The sequence below is a fragment of the Maniola jurtina genome, chromosome 2 (assembly GCF_905333055.1).
Source record: "Maniola jurtina chromosome 2, ilManJurt1.1, whole genome shotgun sequence".
Lineage (NCBI taxonomy): Eukaryota > Metazoa > Arthropoda > Insecta > Lepidoptera > Nymphalidae > Maniola > Maniola jurtina.
The window spans coordinates 11,494,397-11,511,485 of NC_060030.1; the positions used below are offsets into that span (position 1 = coordinate 11,494,397).

A 17,089-nucleotide genomic window follows, 5' to 3' on the forward strand; every position below is an offset into this window, starting at 1 on the left:
TTTATAACACCCCCGACGATCCAAAGTATTTGAGTTTTCCAAAACATCATTTTCAAATAAATAATGATGTATTTAGGCAACGTCCATCTTGACAGCTTGACATTTGTCTATTGACATAATATTATGAACCTAACGGTTATCTAACCTTCTTTTCTACAAGAAAACTAGAAAAGAGCTGATAACTCTTAAACGGCTGAACCAATTTTTTTAGATTATAGCTAAGAACACTCTCGATCAAGCCACCTTTCAAACAAAAAAAACTAAATTAAAATCGGTTCATTCGTTTAGGCGCTACGATGCCACAGACAGATACACAGATACACAGATACACAGATACACAGACACACAGATACACAGTTACACACGTCAAACTTATAACACCCCTCTTTTTGGGTCGGGGGTTAATAAAAATAAAAGAGTGAATTTATTAATCATGTCAATTTTATTAACGTTCAATCTTAAAATTATTAGAAATGCACTGTAATTGTTTATTATACCTAAGTATTGTAGATAACGTACCTATCCATACCTAAAATCAAATATAAAACTTAAATGTATTTAATACTATTGTTGAAAAATATTTTTTCCGTCGTCTCTTCCTTTTGACTAACGGGGTCGTACACATCGCTATCCACTTGCCCGGGCTCTGGTGCAGTAACTCCAGGTAATAAGCCATTTGAATCCGAACCACCAGGTTTGGTCAAACTAACACCTCCTGCCCCCATATCCATGCAGTCGAAATGTAAAATCTAAAATGAAACAATTTTTATTAACACCTAAGTAGGTATAGTACGCGACAGGACGAGATGGCAATCGGGGTATGAGGCGGAGGGACGTCCCGCACACCCGCGCGGCACCCGCGCACCTGGTTGGCGCGGGGGCTATCCAGTTTTCTTCTGCACTGGCCTTTTTAAAACAATAAAGCTTTTCCGTATTTGCCCTCCAAAAAAGTATGCTAATAATTACAAGTGTAAATTAAAAATTTATAACACCCCCGAGAAGTGAAGGTTACAGTAACTAGAAAAGCGCTGATAACTTTCAAACGGCTGAACCGATTTTCTTGGATTAAATAGCTAAGAACACTCTCGATCAAGCCACCTTTCAAACAACAAAAAAAAACTAAATTAAAATCGGTTCATTAGTTTAGGAGCTACCGATGCCACAGACAAATACACAGATACACACGTCAAACTTACCTCTTAAACCTCTTTTTGGGTCGGGGGTTAATTATTATACGATATAAAAGATACAAAAGAAATAGGTAAACTGTACCTAGGATATTACTGCAGCCGGTATCTAAGCCTGGGGTAAATGCATAGGTACTCGTGCATATTTTAAAAATAAGTAGATTACCTATACTACCTACTAAATATATATTATTTTTTTAAACATACCACTATCGGTGCCATGTCGATTCTAGTATCCATATCCATACAAACGTGCAGCTTTTGATCCACTACTGTGATGTCGAATAATCTCACACACATGTCAACTAAGCCAGGTGGTAAATACGGGACTGGTATAGGCACACAGAAAGGTGGTGGGTTCCGAGCTGGAAAAAAGAAACTTTATTTAAGTAAAACCGGCCAAGTGCGAGTCGGACTCGCGCACCGAGGGTTCCGTACTCGGTTTCGACATTTTGCACGATAAATCATAAACTATCATGCATAAAAATAAATAAAAATCTATTTTAGAATGTACAGGTAAAGCCCTTACATATGATACCCTACTTGGTATAGTTATCTTACTTTGAAAATTTACACACATTTTAATTTTTTTTTTAAAGAAGTGTCCACAAATTCAAGGTTTTCAGATTTATTCTTTTACTTCTGCTATAAGACTTACCTACCTGCCAAATTTCATGATTCTAGATCAAAGGGAAGTACCCTATAGGTTTTCTTGACAGACACGACGGACAGACAGACAACGGAACCCTAAAAATGGCAGGTGATTCGTATTTGTAGTCGAGTGACCACTCAAATCAGTTTAAAATAATAAACAGAACAAGGCGTTTGGCTATCAGAACATCTTTAGGATGTAGAAGAACCCGAAATGTGTTTACTCACTCGAAAAGGAATCCTTTCGCACGCTTGCATTATTCATGACGACTTCGAAATCGATGGTAGACTGTTGAGAGTCGTATGTTAAAATACCGCATGCTGAAAATTAAAAGTACCCATTAAAATAAAATCTATACTTAATTTAATAAATAAAATTGGAGTGCCTGTCTGTAATTTCGAAATAATTACCTCATATTAAGCTCATATGGTTATTTGAACGATACCAACACTGAATCACACGTTTTTAAAATTTTTGTCTGTCTGTCTGTCTGTCTGTCTGTCTGTCAGTTTGAAAAGGCTAATTTTCGGAACGGCTGAACCGATTTTGACGGGATTTTCACAGACAAGTAGAGGATTGACCAGGGTATAACATAGGCTACTTTTTTAACCGACTTTCAAAAAGGGAGTTGTGTTTTTCTGCCTATATACACCGAAATCTCCGAGATTTCTGAACCGATTTGCGTATTTTTTTTAATCGATAGAGGAACTTTGTGACATTGTTTTATAAAAAAATTGGATGCCAACTCTTCAATTCTGATGCTGCAGGGGACCTCACCATCAATACTAATGGGATTTAGAAACTGTCGGTTATAAATTGATTGATATTGAAGGTATCTGTACCAAGTAAAGACTTTGTCGTTGACTTCGAGGATCCAACTCCTCAACCCTGATGCTGTAAGGAATTGCATTCCTAAATCCTGGTGATCCAGCGGGATTTTTAAAGAATCATCCATTTAAATGTTTTTACGTGGTACAGAAACACGTTGCATCCCCGAGACGGGCTATTGCGGATAGGCTACTTTTGTCCTGAGAAATCAAAAGTTCCCACGGGATTTCAGACCCTAAAACCACGCGGGCGAAGCTGCGGGCATCAGCTAGTACCTAATATACTTATTCATTAAAGCTGAAACCTTTGTTGGAATCTCATAGAAATAAGTTCTACACTTAACATACGAGTAAGTAACTACGCAAAAGTAACTACGCAAATGACGTGATGGTCATTCTTACTTTGTCTATCCAAATTGAAAGCTTGCACTCGAATACCGGTACAGCATTTGCAACGCATGCCTTCGCATTTGCATGGTCCGCCTCTAAACGGTAGTCGAAGTAACCATCCGGGCTTGTACCACGGCCTGGGCATCATGGCCCGTATTGTCTGAAAAATAGAGAGAATTTTGATTTTATCTAGTTCTTAAACATCAATTAATTCTTTTACTTAAAGGATATTAATAAAATCATCAATATTTTACCTTATTGGTTTCCAAATCATAGTACACAGAAAAATCAGTAACGTCCATTGCATTATCCTCTTTTATACTCTCGAAAAATTGTTGCTCAGAAGAAACACCTAAAATTCATGAAAAATCAATAAATGTGACGAAAATTGCAATAGGGGCAATGAGCAAGTATTTGGGTAAGAGACAGTCCTTGTACTAGATATTATTATTGGGAAAAGAAAGAAAATTTAGAATTACGGAGGGTAAAGAAAATTAATTTAATTTACAGAAGATTAATTAGATACACCTACTTAATCTCTTATTGAAAAATTACATAAAACTTACCACTAACGCCAATTATTACAGCACAAATACCAAAAAAGAAGAACATTTTTTCCACTTTCAATTTCATATTTCTAAGTTCGTATTGTCTCGTACCTATTATGTTGAGGTCTCAAGGGACACTATCGAAATGACAGCACGCCGGTAAGTTACGTCAACTCATAGATTGAGATTCAATAGTTATTATTTGTATGCAAGATATACGATGCACGAACGACAACTGGCTTGCGGGACTTTCTAGAGAAACTCCTGCGTATACAGACGCACCACTACTGATCGTCATTAAATATCCATTTTTGCTGGAGTGGACGGACCATTTTCTCTTTCGTTTAGAAAACGTACTTATAGGAGCGCCAGTAATGGGAAATAAATGACCACAAGGCCCGATGTGGGCATTATATTTCATCCAAAGCTACAATCTATAGTCGATCGTATAAATCAGACCCAAGCCCTTTTGATGAAAGTCTTCGAATAGCCTAGCTTCCTTTGCTGCCAATAATATTGACTTGACAGTACGTAATAGCTAGTTAACAAAGATCAGAATGTATGTTTACCAATAAGTTAATCAAACCATAACCCATGTTTGTATAAGATTTTTCAACCATATAAAATACTAGCTGATGCCCGCAACTTCGTTCCCGTGAATATAGGTTTATAAATATTGATTTTCCGGGATAAAAGTATCCAGGGCAAAATCTATCTCCATTCCAACAGCCAAATCCGTCCAGTAGTTTAACAAACATCCATACATACACACTTTCGCGTTTATAATTATTATTAATTATAGGATTGTAAAACAAATCGCATTGGTAGTTGCTTAACTCTTTTACTCTCGTAATTGTACATAATTATTCAAATTCACTATCATAATATATGGCGATTGACCGTATCCTGTACAATCTAAATAATAAATAGTCTTAAGAATTATATCTTAGTTATTTAAAATTAATCTTCGTCGAATATTTCTAACAGTGACCGTACTATATTAGACTCGTCATATTCTTCTATGTCGTCTTCCCCTGCGTCAATAACAGCGTCGACTCCGCCTTGAGGATTAGGAATTGTTATTCCACCATTTTCCTCAGGACTCACCATAGCTATGCCATTTGCACCCATACTTTATGAAACAAAATGAAAAATTCATTAATTATTGTAAACCCAGTATGCAATAATTGTAATTACATCAATTGGTTTCTTGAGTTTATTTCAGAATTTGTTCCCGAAAAAGGCGTCTTTTAAATTAACTACAAAGTAGTAAGTAATAAATAATATGTAATTAATTTGATATGTTATTTTTTATAACAATCCTTTTCTCTTAAGACTGTTTCGGGTCAAATCCATGCTTCTTTAAGTTAAGTATAATAAAAACTACAATATATCTTAGGTCCTGCCCCGTTCTTTTTCTCCTGTTTTACTATAATGCTTAACTTGCATCAACATTATCCTCATAATCATCATGATCAACCCATCGCCGGCCCACTACTGAGTACGGGTCTCCTCTACGACAGAGTTAAAAATGATCAAATTAATTAATGGTAATGAACCTTACCGCAAGCAATCAAATGCAAAGTTGAACAATTGGAGCGATCGCCATTTTCCGTTCATTGCTAAACAAAAGTGAAAGTTCCTTCCGGGAAAGAATACGTTATAAAATTGCGCGCAAACTTTTAAATTCGTCAATCTCGGTGGATTTATGCATATCGGTCTTGGGTTTTTTCCTGTAAACATGTAACAACTTTTATTAAGTAACTAAATACCTAACATTAATGTTTTCCTCTTTCAAAGTAATGCGGATCGCACATACCTGAAATAGAATTTTCATAAAGAATTCTATCATTGAAAGACATCGCAACATCAAAAGCAAAGTCGCCTGGATGATAGGTAACCTTCATACAAGCTTTTTGATTGAACAAATCCATTAAAAAGCCTGTGCAACATTTGCAAACTCCAAGGTTACATGTGCATCTTCTAGACGACGTTTCTTCGTTGCCTCCTTGATTTTGTCTTGCATAGTGGGAAATGTTTGAGATCCGCCTCCAGTTTAATCGATCCAGCAACAGTAAGGGACTGTCTGGTAATTCGATACCAGATAGCTTATCAAAGCTGGTAGTATTCAAATCATTGAAAGTTAGTACTGTAAACAAGTATTAATTTTTGTAAATATTATAATAAATATTACCTGCTCTTCAAGAAATTTACCAGTTTTAATTACAAACCAATTTATACTCATACTCTATGCGAATTCTAACATGCATACATACTACATAAGTATATAAAATAATATATTTCGCTTGAATGACTGTCATATTATTTTATATAAAAGAAATCACAGTATGAACAAGTGTAAATTAAAAATTTGTTACACCCCCGACAAGTGAAGGTTACAGTAATGACAGAAAAGAGCTAATAACTTTCAAACGGGAGAACCGATTTTCTTGGATTATGGCTAAGAACACTCTCGATTAAGCCAGTTTTCAAAGAAAAAAAAAAAGAAAATTAAAATCGGTTCATTAGTTTAGGAGCTACGATGCCACTGACACAGATACACACGTCAAACTTATAACACCTCTTTTTGGGTCGGGGTTAAAAAATAAACATTCAAAAGTGTGAAAATCTCACAAATCGCTCACCGTTTCCACAAGCAGGGCTTATAAACAATGTCACTATAACAAATATAAAAAACTTGATGTACATTTCCATAGCCTAATGCAACGGAGCTACGCCAATGCCGGTCGTGCGAGTAATACAGTCGGCCCAATTCGCCTTAACTTTGAACCGGTTAATGGTGATAGCGAGATCTGATCATCACGGGATTTACCACTTTCACATAATGAGCTCGTTTGTGCGTTTATGCTTTGTTTAATCTTTTAATTTTTCCTTACACGTTCGTTCCGGTTATATCGAGCCACTCTACGGATGTTTACCTTTTACATCCGTTTTTATATGCCCCGACACACTGTTGAGAAATTTCCGGCAAAGGCTTCATATTACCTTCTCTTAAATGGCACAAAGATCGTAGAAATAAAATTTTTATATATTATTATTAAAATCACCGTTCAGTAAATAAATTACTAACAGTCTATTGAATTATATATCACATCTTTCTTATTATCAATATCAAATTCTCTTCAATGTATTAGGTTGCTACTGCAACTCCAATAGCATCTAAAGGCCCGCCGCCTCCTGCAAAAGTTCCCCTTTGTAGCTTCTCTTAAATTTTTTTTTTTTTTTTTTTTTTTTTTTTTTATTAACTATCAAATATTGAACGTATTACAAATGCTTTTAACACAACAAAAAAACCACTAAGGTTTAGTATGTTGCTTATCATTCCGTCCATTAATCGATTTTGTGTATAGTACTTCCATAAATAATATATACATTATTTATAGAAGCACTAGGGAACATTACAAGATAATAATTTGTTATTTTTAATTTTTCAAAAATGGGAATTGTTAATATTTGTTTTGAAAGTATGATTTTAACTTGTGTTTAAGGTTAAATTCGGTAAGTCCTGACCTAAAAGTATTATCTAAACTATTTATTAGGCGAGGGATCATGTACGCGCTGGTGCGCTCACCATATTTATTTTTTGCAAAGATGGTAACTAGTTTTTTTTGAGTTACTTTGCGTGTCTGAATTTTGTTACTAACTTCCTTTTGTATGGCTAAATTAAAAAATTGTTCTTTCAGAAGCGTAAATTGTACTTTGTCATAAATATTAATCACTTTACAATACTTAAATATAAGATTTTCATTATTTTTTGCAAGTAGTTTAATATTAAGAGGAACAATGGTTTTTAAAATCCTTAGTTGCAACTGATAAACATGTTGTAAGTGCGACTTGTCGGTTCGACCATAGCTACTCAACCCATAAGCAATTATGGAGTCGGCAAGAGCATTGTACAGCATCAATTTGACTTTAAAATTTAACCTATTTCTAATTATAAATAAGTTTGCCAAGAATGCTCTGAGCTTATCACATACATGCTTTATGTGCTCATGCCAGTTGAACTTATGGTCAATTATTAATCCTAAGTATTTATGCGAGTTAACTATTTCAATAGTGGGACAATTACAGTTGCTATGTGGTTGGTGCAAACAGTTATGATTATGCGCAATAAGTTTATGTTTTAACATGCTGTTAGCTTTTAAATTTGGTGAATGTATGTGGACTAATTTTGTCTTTTGAGAGTTTAATATTAAACCACTGAAAAAATGAAACAAAAATCATAAAAATAAAGCTTTAATAAATTATTCTTAAATTACAGTTAAATAATTAAATTACTAGCAGTCTATTGGATCCTATTCAACATCTGTCTTATTATCAATATTACTCGTAAATTATCTTCGTTGTATTAGATCCCCTACTGCATCTCCAATAGCATCTAAAGGCCCGCCGCCTCCTCCAAAAAGTCCCCCTTGGGGAACTCCAAATAATCCGTTTCCATTACCACCACCAGTAAGTATTTGACCGGCTGCATCTAAGATGGTTCCATCATTGTTAGTATTGCCACTTCCGAATAAGTTCACTGGTTTTGGACCCGAAGATACTGGTTTTGGTTTTAAACCAGTTTGTATACCAGATGTTCCCAATCTTGAAACAAACAAAATAACTGTTTAGATAGATTCACATAGTTTTGTTTTGAGAATCATATTAATTGGTTAAACTAATTCGTAAATAAATTTCTTATATAATTATTTAACTTTAATAAAGTCTTACCCAAAACATCTAAACGAAGCTGAGTAAACAGGGAAATTAGCAATATCTGCATTAATATCTAGACAGGCGAATGCATTTCCGTTTCTAATTCGGATGTTGCTGATTTCTGCACAAACTCGGACAAATGGGGCTCTCCTGGGATTAAAGCAAATGGGCGGGGGATCACTAGCTGAAATGTAAAATTTTAATGATGATATGATTGAAGTAGTAATGTTTGTATGTAAATACCTACTTGAGAAAAGTTTGGGGCAATGAAAAAGAATTAAGAAGTTACCTGAAACTCTACGCCGGACTACAGTGCTATTGTTCATAGTTAATCTAACATCGAACACAAAATCTTCTGGTACAAAAGATATATTTCCGCATGCTTTCATTCTGAAGCGTTCCATGATCGCTCCTGTACAACATCCACACTGACCATCGTTACACGTACAAGGGAATCGTATTACTTGGCCAGTTACTTCTTGCACTGGTTGTTCTGGAAGACCATCTTGAAGAACTGGCGATTGAGAAACTGTAGTCACAGGTGCCACAGTTGTTGAAGTAACAGGCTCATCGTTTATCAAAGTGCTGTCTACGGATACGCTAACTTCAGTGCCATCATTTACTACATTTTCAATTTCATTTTCTTCGACTTCATTTTCTTCCTCTGCAGCAACATGTATAGGCACAGTAATAGTTACAGGAGACTTGAGTACTGGTGTTGGATTTAAAGCTTGCTGCCAAAGTGCTTGTGGCACTTTTATATTTAAAATGCCGTAAGGTCTATCATTTTTAGTTATAAATTCACCTGAAATATTATTGGGTAAAGGTAGAAAGCGTTAAACAATAAACAATAAACAATTTCTGCATGAATAAGCACTGAAATAGTGTATTTTGTTTTTACGGATAACAATACGTACCATGTCTAGCAAAACAAAAGGAATGAAAGTGTATACTAATTAATATTGACAGCAGTTTAAGGTGTAAAGACATTGTAAAATAATTCACAATTACTTTTACAACAGCTTCGACTGGCTCTCCAGTTGAAATTGTTGGTGAAGCATGAAACTTCCATCTATTTAACTGCTGTCCAGTTACAAAGTTCCTAGCCTGGCTTGAGCTGCACGGCCAATGAGCATGGCAAACAAGTTTTAAATTTTAATGTACCTACGGTCTGGAGAAAGTAGCCACTTTAAATGGCAGTATCGATTCCTACTTTCAGAATTGGGAACGCAAGTTGAATGTAAGTTGCTATTAGTGACTTTGTTGGGGACTTACATATAATAAATAGGCAATCACCAAAACAGATCCACTTCCAGACAGCTAAACACTTCCGACAATTATGCAATCAATTGCGCATATTAAACGCTCATGACGTTTGTTATGGATCTCTCATTGCATTTCGTTAGAAGTGGTATAACGACGAACGGATGTCCGTAAAGCAATAACTTTTTTCAAATGGAAGGTCATAACTACTGGTTTCGAGTTTATACATAGGTAGTTATTTTATTCTTATATGAAAAACTTACTTTACTGTTGTTTGAAATATGAATTATAATAATCTGCATTAAGGCAAACGTTTTTCCTTAAATTCATTTATATTTAAACATTGTTATTTACCATACATAGTTGCTCTTATTATTATTGACGTAGAGTTTATTCATCATTATTAAATCCTATGTATTCCCTCGGGCTCCGTGGCAGAGGGCAGACAGCGCTTTCTTACAAGCCGATCAATCGGACACCTCAGGCTTCAACTCGCCCCAAGTGAGGCCGATCTTTTTACCAGACTGCTTTGCTTATTAGGTTATTGCAGACATGTTGAAGGTCATAAATTTCTGTCACACTAATATTATAAAGGCGAAAGTTTGTATGTGTGTGTGTGTGTGTGTGTGTGTGTGTGTGTGTGTGTGTGTGTGTGTGTGTGTGTGTGTGTGTGTGTGTGTGTGTGTGTGTGTGTGTGTGTGTATGTTTGTTACTCTTTCACGCAAAAACTACTGGACGGATTTCGCTGAAAATTAGAATGGAGATAGATTATGCCTTGGATTAACAGGCTACTTTTTATCCCGGAAAATCAAAGAGTTCCCGCGGGATTTTAGAAAATGTAAATCCACGCGGACGAAGTCGCGGGCATCAGCTAGTACTATATACTTTTTGTATAACAAACTTCAAATTTTTTTTATCCCATTACAAGTTAACCCCTGACAGCGATCTCACCTGGCTGGTGGTAAGTGATGATGCATTCTAAAATGCGGGCTAACTATAAAAGGGTATGGTAGATTTATTTAACCCATTCCGTATATTATTATCGGTTTCTACACAGCATTATACTGAAACGCATTTAGCGTTGGCGGTACGATACACTTTCACTGATAGAGTGGTAACTACCTCCCAACAGGCCAGATCAGAGTTAAGTTATAAATGTCCCAATTGCCCTTGCCGGGGATTGAACCCGGGACCTCCCACTTATAAGACCACAGCGCTCATCACAGTACCAGGGAACTCGATAATTGTGGCCTCTTATTTATAAAAATTGATTGAAATAAAATGCTCATACTTACTTCTTTTTTTTTTAATTTTGCCTTTCGCAATGCTTTAAAGTATGCTCTTGTATAAATTATGCTCTTAAAGTTTTTTGCTCTTTGTAATTACGATAAATTCAATGAAAATACCAAATATTTATGATTAATTTAATGTCTTTTAAATATAAACATTTTACGTAAGATTACTATTTACAATTTAATATGTAGAAATAAATAAATAAATAATAAGCTAAGAATTACTACTAGATTGACTTATAATCACTGAGGCCATAAACCTCTCATCATTTTGTTTTGTCTTCTTCTGTCTTTCCTGCTAAGATCATCGATATCGGGAAAAGCGATTGATTCACTTAAAGCTTCCAATCCAAGAATATCATCATAATCGTTAAAACCTCTCATGTTGTGAGGTTTGTTAACTTTATTTTTGTTTTGCCGTTTATGTCTACCGAAAATGCCTAATTGATGACCAACACTTTCTCCAATACCAGTTAAATCAAGAACATCTAAATCATCTAAATTGAAATTTCCTCCTCTATGCTTTTTCTTGGGCAGAGAAAGTCCTTCGTAATGATGATTTGATTCATGATGTGATCTAGTTTCATCTACTACATTTTCACTATCAGCAGCATGCTCTTCAGGGGAATCCAGAGTTTGGACTATTTGCACCGTTTCTTCATTTTCATCATCGTCAACTGTCGTTGCAAAAGGGATTTTAGAGTGTGGCTTAGAAGTAATTGTTTCGATTTTTTCAAAATTCATCTCTTTTTCCGTAGTGGCTTTCACATCATCCTCTTTGACTTGTTCTGTTGGTACTAATTGAGTAACTGGCATAATATTAAGAGAAAGTTGATCAGTTATATGGGCTAAGGACATTTCTAAACCTGAATCTTCAAACGTGGTATCACTTTTAGGCGTCGTCGATTCCTGAGTTGGTAAAAGTTTTTCAGTTATAGGTATTACCTGATGAGTCTCACTTTGAGCGTTTTCTTGTATTTCAATTGAAGGAGCTTTAACCTCCGTGGTTACGGATGTTAAAGGTGCCATGGTTGTAGATATCGTTGGAACGGTAGCACTTTTATCTGCCGTAACGGAAGAAGCACTTATTGGTCGTATAGTAGTACCTGGTCTTCTTAATGGTCTGCGTGTAGGTCTACGGTTGACCGGTCGAACTCTAATTGTAGTAATCCTTGTAACATATGGCCTAAGTGTTGTAGCAGGTCTAACAGGTCTGATCGGTCTACGGACGGGACGCGGACGGCTCGTCGTGGTAGTTGTAAATGGAGCTTGTTTATTTTTATTCTTTGTCGGTTTTTTGCCACCGGACGAACCGAATAGGCCTCCTAGTAAATCTTCTCCGAGAAGACTGAATCCTGTGTAGTCTGCGCTGTCTACATCGTTGACTGCATCGAGACCACCTGAAAAGTTGAGAAGACCAAGCTTTACATTTTGTAATTGTACCTACGTTATTTGTTCAAATACTTATCATAAAAATTTATGATTGTGTTAGGATGTATGCAGGTATGTCTTTTAGCGAGTGTTACAATTTTCTTCCATTTTGGTGTAGTGAGCCTGGGGTCACTACATCAAAAGTCTTAGTACAAATAAGATGTTGATTCATCATGTTAAATCCAATGAAAGAAGGCAGCGTGACCAAAATTTGCGCAAAATTTCGGTCAAGTTGCTTGGAACGGATATTTTATTTTAATTGATTGATTAATTGTTTTTTTATTTATTAAATAATAATATCTCAGTATGCTTACAGTAAAACCAAAACGCAGACTGAGTCAGACGTTATTATATATACATATTTTCCTAAACTCAGAGATAATAATTATACTAAAAATATCAAGATGTTGTAAGCTGTAAATTTCATGTTTATATTTAAAAAAAAATTAAACAAATTAATAACCATCATCACCTTCGTCATCATCATCGGTCTCTTCTTCATCATCGTCGTCATCATCATCATCAGCGTCGATACCAAAATCGACGACGTCATCGTCGTCGTCGTCGTCGTCGTCATCGTCGTCGTCATCTGCATCCTTTTCATCCTGAGGCACTAACGGCAGCGGATCAGCTGGCTCAGAAGTTACACCTCTAGGGCCGAACTTGAAACAGGATACTCTTACTGCTGCTTCAACAGTATTCTTAGCTTGTAGTTCCAAGCCGAGACAGGCTCTAAACTCTTCTCCTGCTCTCGCTATATTATACACTCGTCCACAGAACTTTGATATACCTCCGGGTAGAGGCATGCAAACAGGACTAGGTTTGCGACCTGTGAAAAACCAAGCATAGTACATACTATTTACTGGATGAGTCTCAACAAACTTTAAAATAATAATAAGATTTAAGCATACATACTGGAGAGTGTCCGATTAGTGATGACTTTATTACCGAAGCTTAATGATACGGACATTTTATCGCCACTTAAGTACATTAGCGAAGCACATCCTGAAAAAAAAACATTTAATTAATCACTTTTTGTTAAAAATTAATCAATTAAAAAAAGGGAATTTATTACCATTACCCCTATCTCTAATAAAGTAGCATAACTCATGAATAAAATAGCACTAGTGTCAATAAAACAATTTTTATTCTACTGATATTATTCCAATTATTTTTTTTTGCATTGGAAACGTATTCAAACTTAACTTCAAAACAGCTTATCTGACTTAGCTTTTATAAAATAACGAAGATCTGGCCCTCGCTGGCTCTTTCTCTACCAGGAGGGGAAAAAGCATAGATATGTAGGAAAAACTCATATCTTACCTGGACCGTTCAAATTGATTACAGGAACGGCGAAATCTCGGCAACAGTTGCAGTACGCCTCAGAACACTTGCAGAACCTATTAATACTGTTATCTTCTATTTTTATGTCATCATTTTGCTTTTGAATGCCTTTCTTGTTGTTTTTCTGATTTCCTGTAACATAAAGTTCAGATAAATTAAAAAATATCTGGATGTAACTTTTGACAACCTTTCTTTTATTTTGAACTAGGTAGATTATGTCCGCGTCTTAGTCCGCCTAAGTTTTGGGTTTTTTTAAAATCTTGTGGGAACTCTCTGATTTGCCGGGATAAGAGTAACCTATATTCGACACCGGGAAGCAAGCATCTTTGTACTAAACAGTTTTTCAGCGTGAATTAAAGTTTTTTTAATCCCGTGGGAAGTCTTGGATTTTCCGGGATAAAAGTAGCTTATGACCTAGGATACAAGCTAGATGTGTGCCAAATTTCATCCAAATCGGTTAACAGATGAGCCGTGAAAACTAGCAGACGGACACTTTCGCATTCATAATTATGAATTTGCAAGCCGCATCCGCCGGATATATATACGCAGCTTACGTCATTCACATTTCTTTGGTGCATCCGTTGCGGTCGACGCGTTTATTCGCATTTTCAGTGTTGAAAAATACATTGTGATTGCTCTTGCAGGTGCTCTTACGCCTATAATACCTAATCTGTTATCAGAACAGTTACAAAAACTAGCCACCGCCCACAGCGTTTTTTAAAATATAAATCCTCGTTATTCTCTATTTCAGATAAATTTCGAAAAATCCGGCCTTGTTCCCTGTCTGCATTGAGGGAAACCTCTGTGCAAAATTTCAGCTTTCTTGTCCAAGGGTTTTTACTGGGCGTTGACGCGTCATTCAGTGACTCAGGACTTATAATTTATAGATTTTAATTCATAAACTTATTAAAATATTTTTTATCGATGTCACGCTAGATCGTTTATAAGTTACATACATTTCGTGTTTCAAATACACAAACGGAATATAAATCTGTTTTATATTCCGCTTTCACGGAAGATGTCTACATTGTGTTGAATCGAATTTGTTGACTAAATAATGCACACATTTTTTTCACGATGTACGAATGCGCATATCTACATTAGTAAAGATTTATTTGTATCGTAAATATTTTCCTGCTTGATTTGCTCGTATATACACAAGTAGATAGTGTAATATTTATAATTCTTGGCATATTGAGACTATATTTTAATATAAAGATTCGCAATATTTATCGCCTAAGGTAATTATTTAATCCAAATGATTGCTATCTTGGTTCAAAGGAAGACAAAATACTTCACCTACAACAAGTTTCTCTATGATTAAGATTATTCCAAAAGATTACTAAAAGTAAACTATAGGAATATCAATAATGTTTAAGTAAGAATTTTCAGTTAAATGTGGTCTTAATTCCGAACATATAGGTACATTTGAATACACCGGCCCACGCTACATCTACCTATAGGAAGCACGGTCAAACATCTACCTATTTTGTTGAAAGTAATCTATACTAGACCGTATGAACACCTATTCACATAGACGCGTGAAACATCCATAAACATTATAGTTACATCAGCTTTTTCTTTATTATTCACAAGCATTTAACACAACATTTAATTATAAACACAGATAGACATCCTCTGTAAACTGTAAAAAGTTAACTATTCAAAGTATTTGTGTTTTATTAGTCATTGCATAAAGAAAGCTATAAATTGTAAACTAATAATATATATTATATTTTAGCTCATAATAACGTAATACTTACTTAGTAGGTAACCAAAAAATAGTTTACTTTATCTTAGTTCACTTACCGATATTTTTAGAGGCTGCAAATGCTAGTAACACAAATATTAACAGAAGCTCAAACACTAGGGAGAGCTTCATTGTTGAACTCGCACTCCGTCTGAAAATACAAGAAAAGTACCCTTGGAATATAACGTTTTAATTACCTTTACAATAAAAAGATTTTTCATACAAATTAACTTTTACAAGCGTTTTTAACCATTAAAAAGAATCTACCACTGCATTGGCCCGAAAGCCTTTCCTACTGGGAAGAACCAGAAAAACTCGGTTATACGATGTTATCATAGAAATGCAACATCTTGATGATTTTTTCTTATATGCAGTCAAGAATATTATATCACTATATCTATTTAAAGATTAAAAAAAAATAAAAAACAATGATTGTTTGTTCATTCGTTACGCATATGCGCATAGTTCAACTTATTAAGTTAAAACATTGTACAGTTGCTGTTGACACTTGCATAAAGTTTTATGACTGTATTATCAATGTACAATAGGCGCGAGTTGCATTTAAAAGCATACCTAACCGGCATAAGTTAGCTCCCAAATAAGTTCAATCATATTAATTTGAGTAAAAACTAGCTCACTCGCTCAGGCTTCGCTCGGGTAAAATTTTTGAATAACCTAGTTAAATGATGTCTACCTTTTAACAGGAAAATTCGTAGAAAAAGTGATGCAACCGAACGGGTTGCTTAACTATGAAAAGAAATCATAACTAAACGTACTTATGAATTTAAATTAAAGTATTATATAATTGTGGTTTTTCCTCTATAACGAATTCAGTTTAATATAATAAATACTTGTTATAAAATAAATATAATATGTCATAATAATATTTTTGTTGTTACGTTTCAAAATCTGGCACTGTAGCGCGTTGAAGTCTTTTGCTTGCACACTAATACGAGTACCGAGTGTATTGAAATGAAAAAAATTAACTCATATGTATGGAATGTGAATATTTTACTCTAATAAACATACCTAGGAGGCCATACAGGTAATATTTTCCGGTATTTTTTATACATGAAAATATAACGTAATATAAAAGAAAAGTTACATAAAATCAAACTAAACTGATAACACTTACCTTGTAAATTGACTTCTTTTGCTCGTCTGTAATAAAATCGATACAAGATCGATCGCTACCGCTGTCACACCTCTTTGGCTGTTCACAGTCAATTAAATTATAATTATTAGAAATCACACGCCAGCCCTAAAACGAACGATACCAATGGAACAACGACACTGATTTCATATAGCCACTTCAACAAACCGGAGAAATGTGAAATGACGTATACGAGAAAGGAAAACAACAATCCGTCTCTTTCACTCATAAAAGATGTGTGAAGGACGGGTGAAAGTAGAGACGCTCTTGACCGCCTTTGTAGTATTCAGTTCCATGCACTTTGGACAGGAAAATATACGGAAAATTGCAGCTAATGAATAATAACTAATTATTACTAATATTTCATATTATAAAATTAAAATATTTCGTACTTCCTTATTTTTGTCTTTATATTATGAATATTTTTTGCTTTTCAAACAATTTCTTTAGAATCCATAGTTCCATGACTAAGAGGAAAATGTTTTCTAGAACATTCGTTTACAGTGCGTTGATCTCGGATATACTGTGGTCAT

At 34.9% G+C, this 17,089-nt stretch overlaps 2 protein-coding genes and 1 pseudogene across 3 annotated transcripts; all 3 read right to left on the reverse strand.

The window, feature by feature from the left end:
• Window positions 1–532: 532 nt before the first annotated feature.
• On the reverse strand, window positions 533–3,884 carry LOC123871361. Its single transcript, XM_045915128.1, has 6 exons — window positions 3,623–3,884; window positions 3,311–3,408; window positions 3,069–3,216; window positions 2,067–2,159; window positions 1,395–1,552; window positions 533–749 (listed from the first exon to the last, which is right to left on the reverse strand). The coding sequence occupies exons 1-6, from the start codon at window positions 3,687–3,689 to the stop codon at window positions 549–551; spliced, it is 765 nt and encodes a 254-aa protein (XP_045771084.1). The 5' UTR covers window positions 3,690–3,884; the 3' UTR covers window positions 533–548.
• Window positions 3,885–4,564: 680 nt separating this feature from the next.
• Window positions 4,565–9,947, reverse strand: LOC123872734 (annotated as a pseudogene).
• Window positions 9,948–11,051: 1,104 nt separating this feature from the next.
• On the reverse strand, window positions 11,052–16,816 carry LOC123871347. 2 transcript variants are annotated; one of them, XM_045915117.1, is made up of 6 exons: window positions 16,539–16,816; window positions 15,463–15,554; window positions 13,633–13,785; window positions 13,225–13,314; window positions 12,782–13,138; window positions 11,052–12,278 (listed from the first exon to the last, which is right to left on the reverse strand). In XM_045915117.1, the coding sequence occupies exons 2-6, from the start codon at window positions 15,533–15,535 to the stop codon at window positions 11,122–11,124; spliced, it is 1,830 nt and encodes a 609-aa protein (XP_045771073.1). In that variant the 5' UTR covers window positions 15,536–15,554; window positions 16,539–16,816; the 3' UTR covers window positions 11,052–11,121. The 2 variants fall into 2 exon arrangements, with proteins under 2 accessions (XP_045771073.1, XP_045771064.1); XM_045915108.1 differs by having other exon boundaries at window positions 12,773–13,138.
• Window positions 16,817–17,089: the final 273 nt, after the last annotated feature.